Here is a 27,664-nt window from a genome sequence, read left to right as displayed (position 1 = left end):
TGGTGCCATTTAACTGTCTCTCAGTACTGTCAATGTTGTGCGGCATTTACCTCATTGCTGAGGACTCTACTGAATGGAACAGGCAAAGGGGACGCACATGTGGATCTGTGGCAAATGGTTACTTTTGAGAGATAAGTATGTGTTGCAAGTCAGCCTGAGTGGTTCTGTTGGGACCAGTTTGCTTATGTCGTTGGAGTTCCACTGTCCGCACTCACCTACCTTATCCGAACTGCTCATCTGAAATGCAGTGCAGGAGAGTCCATAAGGCAGTGTGGTGCGCCATTACGGAGTATACATGCAAAATCACTGATAGCGTTCCACTTTGTTTTTCCTCAGAGAATTCACATATTGCGAAATCTTTCAAGAATATAGTTATGCTAAGACCGCAAGACAAATTGCAACTGTCAATAACCTTTGTTCTGTGAATTTTTACTGCAGCCCTCAATGAAAGAACAAATAACTAAGAGCAACGCCTAATCAGAACTCCTTATCGATTTTGTGCACGTGCACCATTGTGTAGTGATGCAGTGGATTATGAGTAATGCCACCTAAATATTTGGTGGAGCTGGTCACAGGTCTTTGGCAACAGGTTCTACCTTAAGTCTTGGAGGTGTTATGGAGATTTATTTAAATGTTTTTTATCTGCAGTTTGTAAAACAGATGTAGTAATTTTATGATCTCTTCTTCAGAGCTGTTCCCTCGCAAACATGTGGGCTAGCTCCTCCAGAACAACAACACGATAGAACAGAAAAAATGGTTTCATTGCTTCTGTCCCAAACTACGTAACACTAAATCATTGTGTTATCAATCACATATTGCACAACAAATCTCTGAAACCTGAAAACACGGTGGCACCATAGTGGAGCTTTCCTCAACTCATAGTGAGGAGGTGTTGTGACGCACCAGCGTAACCTTCAAAGTCTTAGAGTAACACACTCACAGTGCTAGAAGTGCTTTTTATCACTATACAGATCAGAGTTTAAAAAAATGTTCAGGGACGTGTAGGCGTTAGTAAAATGGGCTGTATGGTGTTTATATCTGCTGTGGCCCAGAAATCGATCATGGCAATTCAGGACAGTTTCTGATTCCCAACACATAGATGACGGTCTACAAGTTCACTCCCCCTCCAAGCCTGTATCACCGCATACGGACGTGTGAACTAAACTCAAATGCGTCACCACACTGTTGTCTACGTACTTTGTGGTTCATTTACGTGTGGTGAATTCTTATTTTTGCTTTTCTTTTTGAGATTATTCCTACACCACACCACTATGAGTCTCAAATATTTTAATAATAACAAATGAGAACATTTTCCAGAGGGGAAAAAATACATCAATTAAAATGAAGCAAATAAATAGTTGTAGTCTTTTGAAGAAGGGGAGTTTGAACTGTGCCATGCCCCATTCATTACATTGATTCAGATGTGGACACAAACATCAGCTATCTTTATCATTTTGTAAACTGAGCTACTGTGTGTTTTGATCTTTTCCTTTAGCTGGACTCTGATCAGGAAGCCTTACGCGCCCGTTTGAGGAATGTCCCAGATAAAGTCTTGTACACACTTGTGTCTGTTCCTGATGGAAATGACATCTCTTCCATATTTGAGTTTGACCCAACCACGTTAAGAGGAGGAGACTCGCAAGTACCCAGGTACTAAGGACTTTTATGTGGTGCAGTGGAGGTGATGGTCTAGTGGATAAGGTGTTGGGCTTGAGACCAGAAGATTCTCTGTTCAAATCCCAGCCTGACTGGAAAATCACTAAAGGCCCTTGGGCAAGGTCTCTAATCCCCAAGTTGCTCCTGGTGTGTAGTGAGCGCCTTGTATGGCAGCATGCTCACATCGGGGTGAATGTGAGGCATAATTTGTAAAGCGTTTTGAACATCTGATGCAGATGAAAAAGCGCTATATAAATGCAGTCCATTTGCAGTATTTTTACACCAAGTCAGTTCTGCACTGTTGCAGTTTATATGTAACTATAAAGCCTGTTGTGTTCTGCTCCATTATCTGTCACTCTTTCCACAGAAAAACAGTCAGCAGACACATTACAAAGAGGGGACTTCCAAGTATTTCACGGTCAACTTAGTCTGGTTGCAAAACACTAAACCATGAAAGTGTGTGTGCGGGTGTGTGCCAGTACTTGTGAATATGACGTACTGCACATGACGGCATGACGGTTATATGGTTGACGTTCACCACAATGTGACACTGATGTGTGTTGGAGTGGAGTTATTTAACATCGCTGACAAATTGCAACACAACAGTGTGCATTTGATGTAAAATCTTTTATTAGGAAGAACATGTCTTTAACAAGAATAGACTGAGGAAGCCATTTGTGATCGTAGTTACGTTTATGTTTGCAGTTGAGTGTTTATGTACAGTTCACTTGTGATTCAGTGTATCTGATGCAGAAGCATGGCTCCTATAAATGTGAGAATGCATGTGAAGATGTGAAAACTGTGTGATGCAATTACGTATTTATTTATTTGTTTTATCAAAGATTCAATTTTAAGGCTAACTTTAAAAACTGATTTAATAAAATAATCTAAAGAATCAATTTTACTCAATGCTATATTAGAATGTGATTGTTCCCTGCACATACCTTTTAATCATAGTTTTGTCTTATTTGGATTGTTTCAAAGAGGCACTCCTTCAAAAATATTTAAAGAAAAAGGCTTTTTTTTTTTTTCAAGTGAAGAACTTGTATGAAAGGTGAGCAGTGGACACTGATTTTCTTAACCAAACAGTTTGGTGATTTATTCTGAAAGTATGGAGTGCCATGTTAAAGGTGCTATTAATGCGCAATGTGCGCAACGTGACAGCAATATGCAGATATAAAAGTATTCAAATGTGTTTTCAGAAACTCATATGTACGTCTCAGACACCTGTGCACCAACACGTGGGTTCACAGCACCAACCAACCAATTGACAAAGAGGAGGAAAAGCCTGTCATGCTGCGTGTGAGTTTATTTGCACTCATCTGCATAAACCAGAAATGTTGTGTTGTAGTGCACTGTTATACTGAACCTCAATTTGAGGTACAGTGCTCTTTATTTAAGTTTGTAGGACAGCCAACTACAGTGGTCCCTCGTTTATCGCGGGAGTTACGTTCTAAAAATAGCCCGCGATATGCGAAATCCGCAAAGTGGCCAGCGTTATTTTTGACAATTATTATAGACATTTTAAAGCTGTAAAACCCTTCACTACACACTTTATACACTTTTCTCAATCAGGCATGAACATTTTCTCACTTTTCTCTTATGTGTAAACACTCTCAAAGTTCAAACCTGAGTAGAAAAATAAGACCAACCTGTTTTCAGGCCCAAACATTTGTTTGAGAAATAAAAATAAAATGTTTTCCTATAAATAATTATGATGGCTTTTAGAACTAATGAATTTAATTTTAACGATCAACGTACGAGGTTGGACACATAAGAAATTATTAATAGTGACTGACCAGTATTTCACAGTTCCTCTGATCGCGCCTCTTCGTCCTGGCGCCGCTCGCTGCAGGTGTCTTTTTCCGAGTGTAGAACACAGTTATGGGTAGTTGTTGGTGCTCTTTCTTCTGGGCGAGAAGATTCTTATAAACAGACACGCAGAACACAATGCGCATGCTCTCCCTTCGCGGTGTCGAGACCCGGCTGCTTGATGAGGCCGCAGAACACAATGCACTGTAAAAAAAAAAAAAAGCATGCAAAATTGGACTAAAAAAAAATCTGCGAAACAGTGAGGCCGCGAAAGGTGAACCGCGTTATAGCGAGGGACCACTGTACTGTATTATTTTCACCATGTAGGATAGTTGTATGGGTGTTGTCCATTTAGACTTGATGTCTTTAACAATTTAAGCCACAAAATAGGATTTTCTCTATCATAGTAATTTTGTTCCTCACTGTCAAAATAAGTGATTTCCAATCTTATATGACCAATCATCACCCTATCGAGAAACAATTTAGACCCATGTACTTTAAAACAGCAACAAGACACTATGATACTTTCTATGGTGATGTCTGATGATTGGGGCAGTTACAGGGAAACTATGCTACATTCTGGGAGACTATGCCATTTGAAGAAAACCCCAGCACTGCTATATCTGCTAGGGTTAGCATCATGGAGCTGAAGAAACACTTGTAGACATTCCATTGTAACTGTGGGGGCCACAGGGTCTAAATTGGTAGCAGAAAGACAGTGACCAAGACGCCTAATAACCATAGGCCCCCAGAGAGTCCATTGAGTAGAACTCTGAATCAAATATGGACATATTTCACACAATAGTTTTGCTGGATATCTACTGGACAGGTCTGTGATGTCCGTTGTTTTTAACTCATGTTAATTAACAATATTTTGACTCAGTTTGTCAAAATGAGATGGTGCGGAAATGAAGGTTTTTTTTTTAATCATTTATTGGATCCATGTATGAATACCTCCTTATTGCAAGTCAGAAATTGTGAGTTCCCAGTATCCATCGAATGTAGTATGAACATCGACTCTTGCGTGTACACACATGCACTTCCTCCTCCATGTCACCTGCAAGAGCTCACAAAGTGAACTCTAGATATTTGCCATGAAATCCCTTCAAAATAAAAACTTTATCCAGGAATAAAATTTGCTGTAATTTTGTGGTATACCGCAAACATAAATGTGCTTTAAATAATTACTCTGACACAAATTAATTTTGTTAATTTTTTGGAAAATTAAAAGATACTACTACACATTTTAAAAAAAATCTCCAAATTTAACAGCTTAATTTTTATCAACAAAAAACAATGGACATGAGGTAATACTGTGGACTCAAATATTTTCTATTACACAGTTTGATAACTTTGTTGTACATTTCTGTTCTAATTAAAGATTGGCACTTCAGCACTCAAAGAGGACAAAGAGGCATTTGCCATTGTGCCAGTCTCTCCAGCAGAAGTGAGAGACCTTGACTTTGCCAATGATGCCAGTAAAGTGTTGGCTTCTATTGCTGGAAAGCTGGAAAAAGGCACCATCACACAGAATGAGAGGAGGTAAAAACACATAACTGGGCAAGATGTGAATTGATGAAGGAGAAACAATTCATTCATGTGAGTTTCCTTTTTCTTTTTTTGGCATTTTTAACCAGGGCTGTTACCAAGCTTCTGGAGGATCTGGTTTTCTTTGTTGTGGACATTCCTAACAATGGACAGGATGTCCTAGAGATTATGGTCAACAAACCAAACAGGGAAAGACAAAAACTGATGAGAGAGCAGAATATTCTCAAGCAGGTAATGGTACAGTGAAGGCAACATTTTGATTAACCTCAAACTGTTTGACCTCCCTTGACTTCCTCTTAAAATCTTTGAAGTACTTTACAAAATAAAATGATGCTTGATGTCTCGATCAGTGTGTTCTTTTGGCTTAATATGGTTAAAGTTCTTACAGGATCATCCTTTCACACAGATTTTCAAGCTTCTGCAGGCTCCTTTCACAGACAGTGGGGATGGGCCAATGCTACGCCTGGAGGAACTGGCTGACCAGCGGCATGCCCCCTTCAGACACATCTGCCGCTTGTGTTACCGTGTTTTGCGTCACTCCCAGCAGGACTACCGTAAGAATCAGGTACTTCATGTGCACAAGGTGTGCATAGGTGTGTGTACAACTTGTGGGAAAGTTCTTCAGTTATATCCCTGATCAGGAAGGGAAAAGAGGCCAACATTACATTATCCCCATCTTGTGGAAATGTAATGGGACAATTTCTTTTTTTTTTTTTTTCTTTTTTTTCTGCAGAAAAATACACAAATATTTTTTTATACTGAAGAATATCTAAAGGCTGGGATCACTCAGTTTCAGCATCACTAACATCCACATCACCAAATATATGAGTACAAACACAATTTTTGGGTATAAGCAAATCTTAATGTGCATATTTATTTAATTGTCAGAATCCCTTCCAGTCATCACGGACATATTTCAGGGTGCATGTGCACCTGTTTTTTTCCTCAGTTTAAGTCTAGTCAGGCTGCTGTGTGACAAGCCATCACACAGATAATGCTAAGAATCACAAAGTTTTATGTATATATTTTAAAATGACACTCTGCTTTTAGCAGCAGATTTGTCTAGTGTGAAATAGGAGGCTTAACAGTGCAAAAGGAGAGAATGTTTCATGAAAAATGTGTGCAGTGCAGAGGTGAAGGTTAATGTTTGACTTTTCTGCTAGTGGATAGGGGTGAAGTCAGAGGTGTTGAGGGTGAAGAGCAGCGGGTTCAGCACGCAGCCTTGAAGGGAGGTGGTGCTGAGCGTGAGAGCTGTGGATATGTGGGGGCCAATCCTTACTCTCTGTGAGCGATCTGAGTCCTTAATCCAAAGGCATATTGAGGTAGACTGAGGTTCAGCAGTTTCCTTTCGAGGCCATGGGGGAGGATGTTGTTGAATGCTGAACTATAATCCATGAAGAGAAGACTGGTGTAGTTGCTCCAGGTGGGGCAACACATTGTGGAGAGCAGCTTTCACGGCATCCTCTGTTGACCTGTTGGCCTTGTAAGCAAATTGGTGTGGGTCTGAAGTGGGGGTTATGAATGACATGATGTGACTTCTAACCAGTTTTTCAAAACACTTCAACACCACCAGTGTGAATGCAACAGGCCGGTAGTCACTGAGGCTGATTATGGGGGATTTCTTGTGTAGAAAGACTATGGTGGAGGTCTTCAGGCATGATGGGACAGCAGTCTGTGTCAGGGTTGATGATTTTGGTAAAAATCCTGCCAAGCTGGTCTGCACAGTCTTTCAGCAACCATCTGGAGGTGCCGTCAGGGCCCATTGCTTTGTGTGGGTTGACACCCCTCAGCGTGCCCCTCACCTCGTGCTTCCCTACCATGAAGTTGCTCTTGGCCGCTGGCAGTAACGTGGCTGCTCCTGCTATCACAATCTCGAAGCGAGTAAAGAAGAGATTTAACTCTTCTGCCAGCTCTTCTTCTCAAAGGTATTGGCTTTGTTAAATGCCTCAGTCCTGTATGTTTACCACTTGAACTACAAACAGATACATTTCTGATGGTTGAATCCAGAACATCACTGAAAGGCTTGGTCCGAGTTTTGATCCATGAAAATATCAAATCCAGACATTCCAACTCTACACTCAGATTCTCAAATGTCACAATCATGGCATCTGTTTTTTCAATTTATTTAATTTATATAGCGCCAAATTGCAACAAAGTTTCCTCAAGGTGCCTCACATGAGTACATTCTAACCTTACCAACCCCTAGAGGAAGCACACAGGTGACAGTGGTAAGGAAAAACTCCCTCTGATGATATTGAGGAAGAAACGTCAAGCAAACCAGACTCGATTCCACAAAGACCACAACATTGTGTCCAAGGTCATATATAACTGCTCAAAGTAGCCTGCCTAATGGGCCGGCACAACAGACTCATCTGCAAGGGCCATGCCATCATGTACTGGAACACTAGTGGAACGAGGTGCTGGTTCGGTGGAACGCAATTCTTAAATCCCTCTGCCAAAAAAATGGAACAAATTAACATAAATATACTTTAAGTTGTGTTATTAATGCCTGTGAATCCTTTGCAGTCAATGATCGTATTAAATCTTGAAATCAGACATGAACAAACACTGAGCAGTCAGTGATCGGATTAAATCTTGAAATCAGACATGAACAAACACTGAGCAGTCACTGATCGTATTAAATCTTGAACTCAAACATGAACAAACACTGAGACCCAGATCCTCCAGGCTTCCTTCGCAGCTGCCTTTAGTTCCTGCTTGATCATGGGTGGTTTTTGCAGTGTGTCAAGACTGACATACTGCATCTGACTTGTGCAAATGTGCAGGTGTTTTGCTTATTAGTTTGTTTGTTTGTTTCTGTGTTTCTGTTCTCAGCAATGTCATAATCAGTAAATACAATAGAAACAGTTCTGTTGACAGCCATACATGTGCTCCACCATGCTTCACAGAGTTAGTATGCTTTTCATCAGGAGCAGTTCCTTCCCTCCTTTGTATTTTTCTCTTGCCATCAGTATGGTACAAGTTGATCTTTTGGTCATATCTTTATAGGAAATTGTTCCAGAACTGTGTAGACTTCCTCTGTATTTACACTGGTGAGGTTTTCTCAAATTGAAAGTCATCAAACAGATCCAGTACACCCACTTAGTGGTGGGTATTCTTGACTTGGTTACAGAGCAAGAATTATTCTATCATCCACAATGCGTAACCTGCTTCCATGGTTGTCCAGGCCTTTTTCTAACTTCATTATTAGGTTTATTCTGTCCAAGAATGTACCAGATAGTAAATTTGATCTTATGTAATGTTGTTTCCTCTGATAGACTTGTTTTTGTCAGTCTAGTGATGGCTTGCTTCATGTGAGGTAACTGGCCTTTTCAAGTCACACTGGTGAACAGAAACTGATTCCTAATGCAGTGCTTGATATCAGCTCAAGACTTTTTATTTCCCAAATTGTAAATGGGGGGAGGATGATGAGGTAATAACACATACGTGGCCATAACAAAGGTATTGTCACGTATTACGTTTGAGGAACATGCATGATGTGTGATGCAGATCCTACACCATTCAACATTTAGATGTGCTTTCAATACAGCCAGAATAAAACAGATTGTCAGTACATTAAGTGCTTTAAATCTATGATTTTATTCTAAAATTCTGGATATAGTGGTTTCACAGCAGCTCATGGACCACCTTACTGCAGACTGCATTTAGAAGATATCATTCAACGGAGACTGCCCTTACTAAAGTGGTAAATGATCTTCTCTTTGCAATGTATTGTGACACCACTACGGGTCTGGTTCTATGAGATCTTAGTGCTGCATTTGATATGGCGTATCCCCATATTCTGCTCGATAGGTTGGAGAATCACTTTGGGATTACTGGGAATGCCCTTGCATGTTTGACATACCTAACCAGTCCTTCTCACTGTGTCTTGTACAACAACACAACCTCTTGAACCTTAGTGACATGAAATTTGGAGTTCCACAGGGGTCCGTCTTAGGCCCCTTGCTTTTCTCCCTTTATATAGCACCCCTTGGGCACATATTGTGGCATTTTGGGATTACCTTTCATTGCTCTGATGATACTCAGTTATAAATGCCGATAACTGCTGGTAACCACATATAGATAAAAACCTTAGAGGATTGCCTTGCATCAGTGAAAGCAGACAAGACTGAAATGATGGTTCTTGGTCCAGCAAAACATCAGCATCAATTTGACCAGCTAACGCTTAGCCTAGGCTTGTGTGTCATACATCACACTGACAAAGTGAAGAACCTTGGGGTGATTTTTGATCCGACGTTGTCCTTTGACCTACACATTACAGATATTACAAGGACTGCTTTCTTCCACCTGTGAAATATAATGAAGATCCGTCCCATCTTGCGTATGGCTGATGCAGAGACCCTGATCCATGCATTTGTTTCTTCTAGATTGGCCTACTGCAGTGTCCCATTTCCTGGTTTACTGCGGCCCAGCATTAAGGGTTTTCAATTGGTTCAAAACACTGCTGTCAGACTCTTGACAGGAAGTAGAAAGTTTGACCACATTACATCCATTTTGGCATCTCTTCACTGGCTTCCTGTCTCTGTGAGATCATACTTTAAGGTTCTGCTATTAACCTATAAAATTATTCACTGACTAGCGCCTCCCTACTTAGCTGACCTATCGAGCCCTACATACCGGCCTGGGCTGTGTGTTCTCAGGGCGCAGGGATACTTTGTGTCCCTTGGGTGAATAAAAAGTGTGGGCCACAGAGCCTTCTCTTATCGTGCCCCTGTTTTGTGGAATGATCTCCCTGCGTCAATAAAACAGTCAGATTCTGTAGAAACTTTCACGTGCAGACATAAGCCGCATTTATTCTCCCTTTCGTATGGCTAGCATACTGGCATAGTATGGTACGATGCTTCCTACCCTTTTAAATTCATTTTATTAGTAAACAGAGCGGGTCTCCACCTCAACTTTATCTAAAATCTGGGTCTGTTAGTGAAATTTAGGGCTAGCGGCCAACGAACACCTTAGTTTTTCTTCTGCTTTCCTGTTGCTTAAGGCTGATGAATTATACCTTAAGTGTAGTTTTTCTGGCCGACTGATTCTGTTTTCTTTTTCTCTCTGTCTGAGATGTGGCTGGATCCATGTGCTGGATTAAATGATTTCTGTCACGGGTGCGGAATGGACCCTACTGCAGGAACAGATCCAACGAATGGGTCAATGATATTATGATTATGTAAAGCATGAATAGAGCTTCGTCATTTGATTGGCGGTTTGATTTTTCGTACCATTTGCCATTGTGTTCCATTTACCATGCAATTTTGGTACTATACATTTTGTGCTATTGCACGCTGTGACCTCTGGGTCAGCTCACACAAGTGGAGATGGCGCTTAGCTTGAAAACAAACATGGCAGGGTTTGATTTAGTGACAGACAATAATCTGAATGAGTTTATGATTATTATCAGTACACCATAAGCAGTCTGGAGGCATTTGCATTGTTCACTGGGTCATCTGTAGCTGAAGTACAAGCGCTGTCGGATAAAAAGCTCGGCACATTTCTCTTGCGATTTTTCGTTGAACTGAGGAAAGCAGATGGCTGTACACGAAGAAGTCAATGCACGACATCAGATACGGACTACATTGTCATGATTGTTTTTGAAGTTTTTCATTGTTTATGCAAGTTGACTGAGAACAATTTTGGACTGGATTGCTATTTAAAGTTTGTGTTGGACTGTTTGGAACCTCTTGACCTCAGAGGATCAGTGACTCACACCAAAATGTAAGTCCTTTTTCTCTTGTTTATAAATTAATAAAATATCAAATAATAAGGATCTATTTTAGGCATCATATAAAACAAATAATTGATTTTTATTTATGTAATGGTAAGAATACTCCATGTGGTGAAAAATGGAACATTCCATCTCTCACCTCATGAAATGTTCTTACCATTGCGCTCATAAACATTCATTATTTGTGGTATAGCACACATGGCAAGACAAATATTACACTTAACCAACCATATGCATAGAGTCCAGTGGTCACAGTGACTTTTGGCTCAAACGACATCCAAAAGGTGAAGAGAGACTCTCACTAAATGGACTACAATTGGCAAGTCAACAATCAGTGCCAGCTCAGTCGTGAGTCCTAATCACACTCCAGATTTCCAACAGTTTACCTGTAGATCTCACATGCTCTGGTCCTGGCAATATCTCCGAGATATGTAAAATTTCAAGTTTATATCTTCCAGTCTTCACAGTAATCGCATTTGGATTATGGAGTTGGAAGAATAATGTCATGTTTAATGATGCAGACATAAGTCTGTGGCATATTATTTTTTTGTTTTTGTCTTCATATTCAGACTGTCTGTATATCCTACAGGAATACATAGCCAAACAGTTTCGCTTCATGCAGAAACAGATCGGCTATGATGTCCTTGCAGAGGACACAATCACAGCTCTGCTTCATAACAACCGCAAGCTGCTGGAGAAACACATCACTGCTGCAGAGATTGACACATTTGTCAGTCTGGTTCGGAAAAACCGTGAACCCAGGTTAGTGCATGTCTGATCAGCACGCCATGTACACATGATCTGGGTAACAAACAGAGTCTGCTGAAAAGTTCTTCCAATGTGACAGTGGAATTTGAGTCCTGTTGGCATAAAAGCTTTCATTCTGTTTTGCAAATAAGTCATCATTTGCACATATGATGCCTGTAGTTGCTGTGATATTTGTCACCAACCTTTTTTTTGTACGGGAATAGATGAAAGTGACATTCATCCAGAGACCAATGTGGGGGGTTTCTTAGATGCCACACTCACCTGTAGCTTTCATGCCAATCACTAACTTGAGAGCTGGGGTATTGTCATGAGGGAAAAGACCCTCTTCAGCTTTCCTGAGTGCTTGGTCTTGATAACTTCACAAGGCTGCATCAGCAAGCTGGCATAGTACAGTGTGTCCAGAAAGTATTCACAGCACTGCATTTTTCCCACTTTTTATTTAAATGCTACAGCCTTATTCCAAAATGGATGAAATTAATTTTTCTCCTCAAAATTCAACACGCAATACCCCATAATGACAATGACAAAGTTTTTTTTTTCTTAGATTGCCAAAAGGCACCTGAAGGTCTCAGACCATGAGAAACAAAATTCTCTCGTCTGAGACAAAGATTGAACTCTTTGGTGTGAATGCCAGATGTCATGTTTATCGGAAACCAGGCATCATCCCTACAGTGAAGCATTGTGGTGGCAGCATCATGTTGTGGGGATGTTTTTCAGCAGCAGGAACTGGGAGACTAGTCAGGATTGAGGGAAAGATGAATGCATCAGTGTACAGAGACATCCTGGATGAAATCCTGCTCCAGAGTGCCCTTGACCTCAGACTGGAGTGATGGTTCAGCTGTCAGCAGGACAGTGATCCCAAGCACACAGCCAAGATGTGAAAGGAGTGGCTTCAGAACAACTCCGTGAATGTCCTTGAGTGGCCCAGCCAGAGCCCAGACCTGAATCCGATTGAACATCTATGGAGAGACCTGAAAATGGCTGTGCACGGTTGTTCCCCATCCAACCTGAAAGAGCTTGAGAGGTGCTGCAAAGAGGAATGGGCAAAACTGCCCAAAAGATAGGGTCGACAAGCTTCTGGCATCATATACGAGAAGACTTGGGCCTGTAATTGCTGCCAAAGGTGCATCAATAAAGTATTGCGCAAAGGGTGGGAATAGCTATGTACATGTGATTTCTGAGTTTATTTTTAATTGCAAAAAAAACTTTTTCATGTTGTCATTATGGGGAGGTTGTGAGTAGAATTTTAGGGGAAAAATCAATTTACTGTCGTTTGGAATACAGCTGAAACATAGAATGTGGGCAAAAGTGATGCATTGTGAATACTTTCTGGATGCACGGTACACGCTGCTTATCAGTTTCTTAGCAAATTTCTGAGATGTGAGGCTGTTGGCTTCTTCACCGATGAAATAACAGCCTTCTTTGTAGTGGCTGAAGATGTTTGTTTTCTATGGCTTGGTCAGTCTTTTTGTCTCTTGCTCAAAATGATGAACCCATAACTAATTCAATAGGGAGTGTTGGGCCATAATAATGTATGGAGACATTTCATAAAATTCACTGGATCTATTTAAAAACCTTTCAGCTTTCCCCTTGACATGACTAATCTTGTGTGCTTTTGCTCAGGGATCAGAAGGTAGGGGAAGAAGCCTTTTGACTTTTCAAGTTCTGTATGCAGAATGTTCTCAACTCTGTCATGGAGAGACCATTAGCATACAAATAATGAATGTTTATGAGTGCAGTGGTAAGCATATTTACAGAGTTGAAAGTTGGAACATACCATTCAGTTCAAATGCCACCTTTTTGAATGGTGCATTCCATCTTTCAATGAATGAAAATTTTTTCAAATGGAAAACTTTCATTATTTGTTTTATATGACACCTAAATAGATCAGTGTCATTTGATATTTTAATTAAAATTAGACAGGTGATTCATTGAGTAGGAAAGTGAGGGCAGTGGGATCCAGCGGTTCACTCATCCTGCAGGCAGCTGCCAAAATGCATCTGAGTTCAGCGAGGCTGCTGAAGGAGTTTTAGCAGGTTCTGTAGTTGGCTCAGAACTTTCACCAGTTCAGCAGGTGACCGGAGAGACAATGCTGTCAAAGCTCAAGGCCATTAAGGCCAACATCTCTCACCCCCTCCATGCCCTGGAGGTGATCACTTGTAGCGCCTTCAGTCATAGGCTGCTGGCACCGAGGTGCAAGTCGGACCGTTTTAGAAAGACTTTCCTCCCAGCTGCTATTAGGCTGTTTAATGAGCATTGACTATTAAAATATCTGTGGTTTTGAAAATTTATTTAATTTTAATTTACGTTATATGTTAATGATAGATGTATGAAATGTATGTCTGTGTGAGCTGCTGCAACAGCATAATTTCCTGTGAAGGATCAATAAAGTATCTATCTGTCTACCTATCTAGCAGTATGTGTGGAACACATGTCTGCTTTCTTAAATCCAGTGGAAGAACTTGTCCAATTCTTCATCTGACACCACTTTTAACAACTGCTAAAGATGTCTCCACAAACACTGTGGCTGCTGGATTTAGCTTACTTGTATCCTGGAAGCATTCTTACAAAAAACTAATGGAAGCGTGCAATAGAGAGTGAAACAAATGGAAGAAAACTGCATGGTAAATAGTCAAGAAATGCACAGTAGTGATGTCACACATACATGGGACAAATAATGAATGTCATGTGACATGCAAACCACCAATCAAATGAGAAGGATCTATTTAGGTGTCATAATATTGACTATGCTTTCTTCAGACATTGCAGGCTGTCTAGTGATGGGATCATCTCCAGGGCTCTCTCTCCAGCTTAAATTTAGTTTCACACTGATGCACTGTTGAGACAGCTTTGGCAGATATAATATTTGCACAAGGAGGTTAATTTTGCCATATAATCAGTTTGTTGACAAAATGATCTTTCATTTTAAGTTGGGAAAAGTCCCTTTAGTTGTGTAATTATATGTTCCTATCTGTCCTTCTGGACAGCTTTGTCATAACGCTTTTTCAATTTTCTGATTTGTAAGTCTGTAAGTAGACAGCATTCCATTAAACAAACTAAACACATTGTAACTGGCATATTGTTGCTGCAAGACTGTACAAATTTCGTGAATGACGAAATTTGTCATTCACGAAATACACACGAACAACAATAGTAGAGTGCCTTAATTGAGAGAGTAGCGACATGACAAGTCAAAAAACATTTACGTGACTCGTGGTGCCATCTTGTGTCCAAAATAGCGTTCGCTGTTCATCTGTCTGCATGTAAATCCAGCTATTTTATTTATTTATTCACTGAAAATGCCAGGTTGTTGTGTGTTTGAATGCACAAATAGACACAACAAGGGCTTCAAGATGTACAGGTTCCCTTCAGACCCAAACAAAAGAAAAAATTTGGGAAATTAAAGTCAGCTGTTTGGGATGGAAGCGACTTCATTATCAAAGTTTTGAAAGGTAAATTTATTATTCAGTCCCATGTACAGTAAAACTCACCTAACCCGTCATCATATAAACCAGACATTCGCAGTCACTGGACAAAAAAATCCCAATGTTTTTGTATTGTTTTCCATATAACAAACACCGTATATAACAGATTTTGTATAACAGATTTTTCACTCACATCGGATAAAATGTCCCGTCCGATCACTATGTATTTCCATTTAAAAACCCGAGCAGTCTGAACGTGCACAGTAAAAGAGGTACAAATTAAAGTTCAGCACTCTGACACTCACTGATTTGAGGAAAGTTGGACCGGAGTTATCTCCCTGATTAAAAGCTCGACTGTTTATTTTTTTCACACCGTGTTCAGACTTGGACCCGCAGCCAGGACGTGCACCTGTTAAATCAGACACAAAAGGATGTGATTTGACACTTTTCTGCTTTCATGCTTTCAGTTTTTAATGGTTTTTACAGTGCGCACGCTGATTACAAATGGATCAGAAAAGTCTGCAACTTTACAGCACAAAGTTGGAAAAAGATGAAATTGTACAGCTTACCTTTGAATTAGAGGTGATGGCTGTAGAAAGAAAAGCTTGTTGAGGGACACATTAGTCCAGAATAAAGCATAATCCAGCGAAGGAGAACTTTAAAACTGTCATGCACGTCATTGCATGACACGGAGTTACAGACCTGCAGAATCATCATAAATTGTAAATTTGGTAGCTTAACTATTTTTATATTTATTTGGATAGTAAATGTACCTGGATGTGTTGCTGTATGTGGTTAAATGATTTAAAAAAAAAATGTTGAAAACATTAAAGGTTCATTCAGTAGTTCAGCGCAGTTGGAACCAAAATTGCTCCATGTTCCGAATTGATGCCAATCTCTCAATTAAGGCACTCTTTATGTAAGGAGGTTTTTTATTATTATTATTATTATTATTTCTTGATTGCTTTTTACAGCATATTTTGGGTGCTTGCACAGTATGTTGTGATTACAGAGTCTAAACGTACAGCATTGATTTAAAGGTTGTGTGTGTGTGTCCAGGTTCTTAGACTACCTGTCAGACTTGTGTGTGTCGATGAATAAGTCCATCCCTGTGACACAGGAGCTCATCTGTAATGCAGTGCTGGATCCAGCGAATGCCGACATCCTGATAGAAACTAAGTGAGTCTTCCTTTCACAGCTGTCTCATTCTGTTGATTAGTACATAACTCCCACAAAATAATCATGTATTTTCAATAAAGGAGCAATGTTAATCTATATTATGTGTAGTTGGATAAAGTTTCATGGTAATTTCACAAAATGTAAGTGTTGAGGCAAACACTTGACTTATAGAGTTTGGAATCTAACCACAAACTGCAAAACCGATTCTGATTACTGTATTTTACTTTTTCGTCTATACTGTGGTGGTTTATGTACTGAAAAATCGCATGTTTCTTCATCGTAATAATAACCATTTATATAGGGCTTCCTCAGGAATCAAAGCACTAAACACAGTAGTGGGCACAGTTCTACTAACCGCTAATTATTGAAGCTAATGTTTTCATTAGCAGATTAGCTTTTCAGATAACTTTGAAAACCATCAGCGGACCAATTAGCTTCCAATAAATTTAGTTCTGATCATTTTTAGACCACTAACAAGTTTTCAGTTATTTTTAGACCGCTAACAGAGGAGAGCTGACTACCAGACAGAAAGAAAGGAGGGAGGGAGGGGGGGGGGGGGAGATAATTTCTCTTCACACCATACAGACTCACCAGCATATCACACAAGTCATGCACAGGCAGACAGTTTTGACTTATGGTTAAAATTTTAAACAAACTAATTCCAGACAAGTTACTGAAATTAAATCTGTCTGTTGTTTTACAAGGTGAAAATTTCAGCTATATGTTTTAGTTTTAAAGTAATGCACTCATTGAGAAGGTTTTAGCATTTAGACACACATGCCACCATACGTTATGGGTAAATTAGTTTCCTGACGAGTGGCTGGTTGGTCGGTAACACACAACTAACTGAAATGTGTGGTGGATTTTACAAATAAATCTATATTTGTAAATGTCACTTTTTCATTTGTTAAAAAAGACAGTTTGAAAACTGAAAATACAGTTTAAGTGGAGTCAGCACTTTTAGCGAATGTGTGGCAGCAATTGTATTCACACTGCCATGAACACTGCCATCTACTGGCAGTAGATGGCAGTGTTCATAGCGGTGTGCCACACAGTCGCTAAAAGTGATGGACAACCTTCAAAATTAGTGCATTACTTTAAAACTAAAACATATAGCTGATATTTTCACTTTGTAAAACGAAGGAGGTGACGTTAATTTCAATAACTTGTCATTAGTTTGTTCAAAATTTTAACCATAAGTCAAAACTGTCTGCCTGTGCAAGACAGTGAAATGACGTGTACTGAAGTCAATACTGAAAGTTATCGGTTTACCTTTTATCTGTAACTTCCGCTATTTTTTTTTTTTATGAATTCATCGGTTTATCTTTATAAAAGTTAACTTTTCAGTTAGCGGATTAACAGTTATCGAAGCTAACTTTTTGGTTAGCTGTGCACACCACTGCCTAAACATAATAAACTCCAAAAATAAAAGAATAAACACCAATAATAAAAATGTTCTGCAGCAGTGCACAAAAGAGCTGAGGGCTTCCTTCAAAAATCTGCCATTCATTTCTCCATGTTATTGTTGGCCTGCAATCTGTGTGTATCTAACAGTTTCATTTGTTCAAACTGCATCAATTAACATCCAATATGTTGTCCTTTGGACATTTATTTTTGGAATTTAACAGCCCTTGTGGTACATGGCACAAGCTGAGGGCTTCCTGCATAAATCCACCATTTCTTTGGCCAGCAATCTGTGGGCATCTAATGATTTCTTTTGCCAAAACCGCATGAAATTGCATCCAATATCTTGTCCATCATACATGTATTTGTCAATCTTGCCTATTTATGAAATTAAGTTATGTTATTAAGTACCAGCATATGTTGTGGGGTGCACATATGCTGAACAGAGTCTCTGTCTGTTGTTAAACTCGCCCACAGAGAAACACTGTAACAAAGTGAGTTCCACATATAGGCTTCACAGGGCTGATGCCAAGTCTGCACAGTTTGAAAACACATAGTAAGTCTCTTCGGCTGCTCCCTTGTTTGCACTCGGGGTCGCCACAGCAAATCCAAGGTGGATCTGCATGTTGAATTGGTACAAGTTTTACGCCGGATGCCCTTCCTGACGCAACTCCACATTACATGAAGAAATGTGACAGGGGTGGGATTTGAACCCGGAACCTTCTGAACTGAAACCAAGCGCATTAACCACTTGGCATGCCTTTCTTTTTTGGCACTTACACCAATCAATCGCAAATATTTTGCTGATCTATATAAGCTTTAGATTATTTCTCCAGCCCTATTGATTTTGGAGCTGTTTTTTGCACCATGTTTTTTTTGACATTGACCCTTGTTTTATTCTCTCCAAAGGTTTTTTTCCTCTTCAAGAGGCATTTTTTGATCAGTGCAACTTATACTCATGAAAATACAGAGTTTTACACCCTGCTTATGCATTTCAACCAAAACAACGTGCAATCAATCATGTTCACGCACTGATGCCAGGAATGTGGAATTGACAGGAGCAAGTCTGTGTCCAGTGTTTTGCTCCAGGACACTTTGGCACACAGTCAGGAGAAACTAGGGTTTAATCTACCAACGCTACATGTAATAGACAGCCCACTCTCCCAACTCTTTTTTTTTTTTGGTAACTTGCGCGTTTCTTCACAAAAAGGAACGGCAACAACCTAACATGCAATTTACATATTTTTTAAACATTTTCTCCCTTGCAGTGCTTCTCCCCAATCAAAATCCTCCCCAACACACAAAACAAGTCACACTGCCTACTTTATAAATTGACATTTTATGGCATTAGCTGTAATGCACAGGAGAGTGTATTTTTAAAGAGAAGAAAAGGAAATGCACAAAAAAGAAAACCCATGAATTTAAATCTTCATACGATTAAAGTATTGCAAGCTTAGACCCCAGATGGGTTCAAATTTCTCAGGGTGTCCTTGTAGTGAAACCTTAATTTTGTCCAAGTTTAGGAAAAATGCTAGGGTAAGTGTACCCATTAAGCACACCAAAATCTAAGTTTCACTATTTTTCCTATATAGTGACATAATTTGTTAAAGGGCAAGATTTACCTCTCATTTGAATATTTAGTAATTAGTTGATGTACAATTCAAAAGACGTAAATAAGAAATTTTAGGGAAAATTCACACATTTAAGCCCATGTGTGTTTCAAATAAGTCCATAGCATCATTTACTGGTAAAATAAATTTGTTTAGTGCAATAATTAATGCATAAAATATAATTAATGCAATATATTTTATAAATGACAGTGAAAATGTTTTTTTAAAAATGCCTTTTGAACAAGATCATCATCTGAACAAATGGCATACATGACAAACACAGCACAGAACAACGAATCTGTTAATGTAGTTTAATTTCAGGCAATTCAATTAAAACTAAACAGCAATACATTTATTAGATAACAGTGAACATATCTTTTAAAAATTACATTTATATTCACATATTCAAATTTACATTTTATCTATCTATATGTCTGTCTGTCTCTCTATCTAGTAAAGTAGATCAGTAATTTAAAGTCACACAGTGAACTGTTAGGCTACTTTTAAACACTTGAACAGAAATATGTATTTAACTTGTAGTAGAGGAAATTCTCTATTGAAATACATGAGGTGGGCTTAAATGGAGTATGCTGGGCTTAAATGGTTCCACCGTGAGAAACGCTTAAAAAGACAACGCTTTCCTTTCAAAATGTAAGCTATGCTCACAAAACTGCATGGAGCCTAACTATAGTTTGCATTAAACATTACAGCAGTTACTACTGTGCAGACATTAAAGTTTTTGTCATTGAATATTAGAATGTGCTCACTGTAGTTTGCATGCATTTATGTATACCATTTAAGTCCAGCTGTAAAAAAAAAAAAAAAAAAAAGTAAATTTATGAAATTATTCAGCTCCACAGAACAATTTATGATGCATTTATCTAAATATCAACATTAAATGAATAACAAAATGCTTAATATTTGTAGCTGACAACCTTAATTCTTGTGGCAGAGTAGCATTAACGGGGCTAGGCGTGTTAGCATGAGATCATCTATGTTTGCTAGCTCATAAAACTCATCTTTCCATTTGAAAGGAAATCATACAACCCCTGGCAAAAATTATGGAATCACCGGCCTCAGAGGATGTTCATTCAGTTGTTTAATTTTGCACACGAAGGTTCAAGCTTGGCTGACGTAAAAACATATGAATCAAATCCATATATTTTTTGCATAAAATAAAAAGGTGGGATTTTTTTTCTCACAGACCTCGTATACACACACATAAAAGGAAAATCTATCTCTGCAACAATACCAATAATAGAGCTGACAGTAATATATGAATGTTTGTGTTGTGGACAGGGTTTGCATCAGAATGCTGATGTATATCTGCTCAGTTCTTTGGTTTTTCTTTATTAATCAAGGTAAGGACTTACTGACCAGTCCGTTGAGCTATCTGCCGATCATAAAAGGCTTTTGCTTCTCCAGGGGACTCAAAGTAGATGGTTCCTCCTGCAAACGTGACATGCAGCTGGCCCATGTACAACAGTCCAAAACTAATTCCTTTCCTGTACATTTCCTGTTTGATGTCGTTAAATGGCACTTTTCTGAGTAACAGCCACGCACATATCCTGGTACACTCGTCGTATTCTTGTACTTCAATTTTTGCTTCATGGCCCATTTCAGTATTTTTTTACTTTATCAGAGTAGCAATAAAAGCACACAATAAATGACCAAGGCTTGTAAGAGCCCCGTTCTGACACTGGTCCAGTGCGGCATGCGTGATCACTCAACAGGTGAACAGGTCCAGTCCCACAGTATCCGTCAGTAAATCTGCTATGAACTGCTTCAGTTCATAGCTGTACTGGCCTTGCTGTCCTCTGGCATGTTCAAAATACGAAGGTTGGATCATCAGGACCTGTTTTCCAGGTCCTCTATGCAGACTTGCAGACGTTTATTCTGGAAGTCCCAGACATACACACTCATTTATGTAGTAAGCTTATCATGTTTAGTTTTCAAAGGCAGCTAATAATTCATCTGAGCAAACGTTTGACCACTGTTGAACCAAGATAGAAAAGCATCTGTTGCACCTTTCCTGATTCTCTTCCAGATAAAGTGATCAGACAATGGACAATTTTTATGAATATTCTAAAATCACCCATGATGTTGTAAAACTGTACACAATGAAAATGTGAAAATATTTTTTGCTTTTTCTGAATAAAAAGAAAATTAAAAGAAAAGAAAAGCATCTGTATGCTTGTTTGTTTTTCCACAAGTCATTGGTGGGACGAAACTGCCTTCATTCAGACAGTTGATAATTTAGTTTGGCATTTGCCTCATTACTTTGGTGCATTTTTCACAATTTTTTTTTTCTCATATGCAGAAGAAATTATGGAAATGAGTTAATTTTATGGCTGTCTTTCTATGCTAATGGAAGAAAACACTGTTATGTCATATCACAAATGCTTCATCATTTCCAAAAGCATGCCAACAAAGTATCTGATGTTCTTATGCAGGTTTTAAGTTTGTTTTTTTTTTCCTCTCTCTCTCTCATGTATCAATTCTTCATGCAGACTGGTGCTGTCAAGATTTGAGATTGAAGGAGTGTCCCTTGGGGATAATTCTGAGGAGTCTGAGGAGGATGAAGAGGAGGTGTGGTTATTCTGGAAAGACAGCAATAAGGAAATACGCAGTAAAAGCGTCAGGGAGCTGGCGCAGGATGCTAAGGAGGATCAGAAAGAGGACCAGGAGGTGATCAGTTACTACAGGTACTGACTGAGTCTCAGTGGGCTTCCAAGGTGCTAATGTTTTGCATTGATGTGTTTGAAGTCTCCTTCTCATTTTCACAAATAAGAATTCTGGCAGGTTACAGTTTGAAACTTTGTCCTGATCATGGAAAAGCTCTGCCAGGTGATTTCACTGATTAACTGATTCCATCTGCTCAAAGTGATGTTAATCAGTGAAATCACCTGGCAGAGATGGTGATTGCAAAAAAAAACAAACAAAAAAAACAAAAAACAAAAAAAACCCTGCACCCTCTCTGCCCTTTCTGGAATCAGTTTGACACCTCTGTGTTTGAGGGTCCAGGAGGGTGTTCACAGTGAACTGGGATATTTTGTCATTGCGCCTTGGTCGTGTTTAAATGAACAGCAAAAAACTTTCTGTTATGACCTTTGACATACCTTGGTAATCCCTTGCTTTTCCATGGAGCCCATAACACTGCTATATTTGCCATAACATCATTGTGAGATTTTCTGGAAGTGCCAAGGTTGTGCTAAAGTTGCGCTATGGCTGTGTTGCAATATCACACCATGTACTACGCTGGCACACTGTTATCTGTGTTAAATGTACATTAAGGCAACCGTAATCTTCTTACTCAAATTTGTCATGGTTATAGGACGTGACCTTCTGGTATGCATATAACTGAACATAAGAACAGAGCTAAACTGTTCATTATTTAATTGTCTACCTTTAAATATTTTCATTGTTCTAAGAATTTTAAACAATGATATGTTGGAGATCAATTAAATATAACTTTAACATTTAGTGGAGCAGATCAAGGGAGTAACTTTGATTTTGATATTGGTGGGGACACAAAAGTGCTCCAAGACAAAGATTTTTTTTTTTTGCATTACCAATCATAAGTTCATGTCATGCAGATGTTATAGGTTAACGAGCCATCCCGATGGTTAGGGAGTTGATCTTTCAATCACAGGGTTGCAGGCTCAAATCCCAACCTTACCTCTCTTTACACCTCCATCCATGACTGGAGTGACCTTGAGCAAAGCAACTAACCCAACATTGCTCCAGCTATACATTTAATTTGAATTCATCGAGGATGGATATTTAACACGAAGTATTGCAATGACCCTATCTGCTAGTGTTGTGACGTTCATGAATAGGGATGGGTATTGATAAGATTTTATCGATATCGATGCCATTACTGATTCTGCTTATCGATCCAATTCCTTATCGATATCGATGCCATTACTGATTCTGCTTATCGATCCAATTCCTTATCGATACCTTGTGAATTTTGTACTAAAAGTAGGCTTTACAGGTTTTCTATGTATTTCATTGAGTCTTAAAGTAAATAAATATGAAATTGGTCACTGTATCCTTGATCTCTGGACATAAACAAAAATTAACAAAACGGTGTTTCACTTTGAAGTTATTAATTCCGACTGGACTCTATCGTTCTAACTTGACTTGGCAGAGAGCCACGCAGCGTTTGGAGCTGTGTGAACAGAACGGAGGATGATTCTCGTTTCTTTCTCGCAACAAGACAGGAGTCCCACTTAGTAACTTTAATCCGCACAAAAGTGACTCACGATTGACATATTCAGGGATGAAAGTGACGAAAAACAAAAAAGCTGAAACCCAAAATTACCCCCCAAAACCACCTGCACGAAAATGAATTCTAGAAGCTGTGAAATGCAATCTGGGACTATTCCAGACAATAAACTGCAGTGAGTGCAGCATCCATTTAGTGAGAAAAAAACACAACTTTCCTTATTCAAATTCATTCCAGTAGTATTCTGCTCTTACTAGGATTCAGCAGTTTTCTAGCTTGGCAGAAAGGTCTGGAGGAAATCACTGAAGAAATTAACAAACTGAAAATATGGTTTGACCAAAACAAATTGTCATTAAACTTAAGACAGGGATGAAGTGGAGGTGTAAGAGTCACTAGGTGTTCACAGGAAACAATTATTTATTTCTGTATGTATGTATGTATTTATGTATGTTCATTGTTAGTTGGTTTTTTATATTCTGTTGTGTTTCTATTCAGGTTCTTTTTGTCTCTTTCTCTAAAACTGTATATAATAAGTATATATTGTATATAATAATCATTAGATTATAATATATAAACAAAAATAAATTAAAAAAATATTACAATTTGAAAACAAATCCACCCGAACGTGATGACAGCTGCAACTGCTTAATGCTAATTTTTAACATTGAAAATGCCATAGACATGCTAACGCATTAGCATCGCTCCCGTTTTAAGTTATAAAATACATCTATCAACTGTTTCAGAAGACCATAACAGGTCGGTTTAACATAAAAAAGGTAAATAATACTCACAGACGTATGTTCTTTAGGGTTTTAGCGGGGGAAAATTAAGCGAAAGAAAGAAAGAATTAACGAAGCAATCGAAGCACTGTTTCAATCTGCGAACCACTACTTCGATTGATTCAAGGTTCAAAGCAAAGCCGTGCTGCAGAAAAGTTGATTACGGACCCGCTGCAGGGTCTGTAATCAATGTAGAGAAATTATCATTTTCCTGACAAACACCCCCAAAAATAACGGCGACTCTGAAGGACCAATAACAGAATCGTTAAGCAAAACGCTTATTGATGTCGGTGGATCGAATCATTTCTTAACGATTCCTGAAAGGAACTGGTTCTCGATACCCATCCCTATTCGTGAATGAATCGATTCCCATTTGTCTGTTATTGTGTCCGCCCGTGCAGTCTTTTAATACGTTCCCTGCAACTGTGCAGTAGCCTAGCTCTAACGATGCATCCTGCCACGTTGCTAAAACCTGCCTAGTGCCTAAAGAGCAGAAGAAGCCTAATGCTTTTAAGAAGGATTTTCGTTCATGAAAGAGATTTTGCTTAGTTTTTAAAGCTTGACGGAGACCCTGCACTTACATTCCTGACTGTGAAGAATGAACGAATATCCCGTTTCTTGGGAGGGGGGTCGTCATCCATTACCAAATATCACCGAAGTCTAGCTCAGGAGAGAGAGATAGGGGCGGGGGGGACGGGGGTCGATGGGCGGTCGCGGCCACTGTGGGAAGTGTGCTGCTTGGAGTGACAAGTGGGATAGTGTTGGGTATTTTCTCCTCCAAACATTTTTAAAACCTTTAACAAGACAAACAGAGTCAAGAAACACCAGTGAGACAGAAAGTCAAATTTTACGCGCGGCGTGCAGTCAGGCTATACACCAAGGCTACACTAAAGTCTGGCCTGCGCTTCGCTCTTTTTATTAGTGAATCCCTCATCACATAAACAAAAACTTGTCCTAAGGGTGGGGGAATGACGCAAGACAAGTTTCTTCCCGTAACATAAACACACACGTCAATAAGTGCAGCTGTAAGCAAAAACAGTTTCTTTCTTTTACTCTTATCGTCGAAGGTCAGCACATCTCGTTCGCAGTTATCAGCTGTTCTGCATCTGCCTGGAACACTAAGCATCACATCACAATCAGTCAAAATTCAACCTTCAGTTCTTTTACTCCCAGTCGTTAGCGGCTACGAAAACAAGTTGTGTAATAATAATAATAAGTACATCCAGCTCCTCATTCCTAGTTCAGATTGACCCCAGCATGCTAAAACAAGGTTGAACAACACGTACATTCTCGGGTTTAAGTGCAAACAGCACAACACCGTTCTCATCAGAAAGAAGACAAAAGGTACAAATGTTTAACAGTGATAACATATATATATATATAAAATCCTTAACATTTCCCACCTGTTTATCACCTGTTAAACATACAGTAGGCATCACCCAGCTTAGTTAGTTAGTTTATTAACTTAGTTTATTCTGTCCACGTTTTTATTAATTGAACACCACCAACAGATGGAAGATTTGAATCCAGCTGCTATTTGATCAACCAGTTTATACTCGTCAGGCACTCCTCTGGGGACTCCTATTGCGTCAATATATGTTGGATTTCCTACTCCTTTCCAATCTCTTTTTACTCTGTCTGGCTATGCCTTTCTGCCAATCTTCAGGAATAAGAGAGGCTGCATATGTCGTAACGTCTTCAGGGGTCATGGGTAACAATAATGATATTAATGCATAATAACCTGACACATTTCGTGGCAGTCTGTCAAAGATTCTGTTATCACCACACCACCACCCCATATTCCATGGGTAAGAGCACTATATGGTACAGAGATGACCACAGAAGCTTTTCTAGGAATGCAGGCTTGTATACCAAATCGGTACGCATTGTTCCTATCACAGCTATGTACTGTGGCATTTATTATCGGACTGGGGTCTTCGTTACTTCTTTTTGGTCTCTGCAATCTGCGGAGGTGATCCTTATTATCATGTCTCGTGCTTATGGCTTTTAATAATAAGCCCAATCCGAAAAAGAAAAGTAGCATAACAAGGACTGTCCATGGGGTCCAGAAACCCTCGTTCTTTTGTTTTTTTTCTTTCGCCATTTCTGCACACTACAGCACACCTATGTTCAGAACAGTGGCTTCTTAATGTCTTCTGCTAGCTTTCGTGTCTAACCTGGATCTTAACACCAAGCTCACACACTATTACTAGTCTTGTCCTACTGTTCTTACTGTTTGCCTGTGTCTGCAGAAATGACTTTCTTACAGTGAGTCAAATGAATCCATGTACTTTCCCCAATTTTCAAGGCTGTGGGTGTTGTGAGTAGTACTTGATGGGGCCCTTCCCATTTAGGTGAATGCCAGTGTTTTCTCTTGATGCTTCTTATCAACACCCAGTCTCCAGGTACCACTTTAGGGTCCTCCTGTGGAGAAATGGGATCATCAGTGTTTGGAACTCTCCCTCGTTGTCCTTCTAACATTTTTCTCATGTAATCCGCCAAATTGGCTTCCTCAGGTACATCCCAAATTTGTCCATAATATGGCAATCGATATTTTCTGCCAAACAATGTTTCATACGGTGTCAACCCCATGGTACTAGTTATGTTTATATACATTTTTACCAAATCTACACAATGCGTCCATGGTCTGCCTGTTTCCTCCATTGTCTTTCTAAGTCTGTTTTTTACTGTTCCATTCATCCTTTCCACTAATCCGGCGCTTTGTGGATGATAAGCACAATGATTTTTGAGATTGACCTGTAGCGCTTCTCCTACGTATTGCACTATTGTATTAACAAAATGTGCTCCATTATCTGAATAGACTGTTTCTGGTATTCCAAATCGTGGAATGATGTCTTTGCACAATGCCTTAGCCACTGTAAGTGCATCTGCATGTTTTGTAGGGAACAATTCTACCCATTTTGAGAAGGCATCAATTATGACTAAACAAAATTCCTTCCCTTCATGTTTACTCAGCTGTATATAATCCATATGAATCACTTGAAAGGGATATTGTGGTGTTGGAAATTTGCCTCTTTGGGGTCTCAAATTGCTTTGTGAGTTGTGTTTTGCACATGTCATGCATGCTCTACAATGCTGTTTTGCATATGCATCGAACCCATAAAGACAAAAAATAGATTGCAATTGCGATATCATACCCCCTGATGAGACATGCGTCACGCCATGGCTCATAATAGCTGCCCATTTAAACATATTTTTTGGCAATATGGGTTTCTTTTGTGGTCATACGTACAAATCATTTGCATACGTAGCTCCTTTAGCTATCCACATTTGTTTTTCTCTGTCAGTTGCCTGCTGTTGCATGTCAGCAAGCAGTGTATGACCTAAATGCAAATCTGGAGTAGTTTCCTGTACAACAAAAATAGAAGAAGCTGCTGCTGCCTCTTTTGCTGCTCTGTCAGCAAAATCATTTCCTTTTGAAATACTGTCAGAGCCTTTGGTGTGAGCCGCACATTTGCATATAGCAATTTGGTTAGGCAATCTCACAGCCTTCA

The 27,664-nt window shown here is 39.3% G+C and overlaps 1 protein-coding gene across 4 annotated transcripts in view; it reads left to right on the top strand.

Annotated features, from left to right (window-relative positions):
• Positions 1-27,664, top strand: part of LOC117507035 (inositol 1,4,5-trisphosphate receptor type 1) — a 286,805-nt gene that overhangs the window by 78,941 nt on the left and 180,200 nt on the right. For all 4 annotated transcript variants that reach the window (XM_034166724.1, XM_034166723.1, XM_034166725.1 and 1 more), the window contains exons 12-19: positions 1,496-1,650; positions 2,859-2,958; positions 4,850-5,010; positions 5,106-5,247; positions 5,423-5,581; positions 11,343-11,515; positions 16,006-16,125; positions 21,650-21,844. In XM_034166724.1, the coding sequence (XP_034022615.1) occupies positions 1,496-1,650; positions 2,859-2,958; positions 4,850-5,010; positions 5,106-5,247; positions 5,423-5,581; positions 11,343-11,515; positions 16,006-16,125; positions 21,650-21,844 (1,205 nt within the window). The remainder of the gene's footprint in view (positions 1-1,495; positions 1,651-2,858; positions 2,959-4,849; positions 5,011-5,105; positions 5,248-5,422; positions 5,582-11,342; positions 11,516-16,005; positions 16,126-21,649; positions 21,845-27,664) is intronic.

The sequence above is a fragment of the Thalassophryne amazonica genome, chromosome 3 (genome assembly GCF_902500255.1).
Source record: "Thalassophryne amazonica chromosome 3, fThaAma1.1, whole genome shotgun sequence".
In the NCBI taxonomy this organism is placed as follows: Eukaryota; Metazoa; Chordata; class Actinopteri; order Batrachoidiformes; family Batrachoididae; genus Thalassophryne; species Thalassophryne amazonica.
The sequence above is the reverse complement of the archived record's forward strand: the minus strand, read 5'-3'. Positions and strand labels throughout refer to the sequence as shown.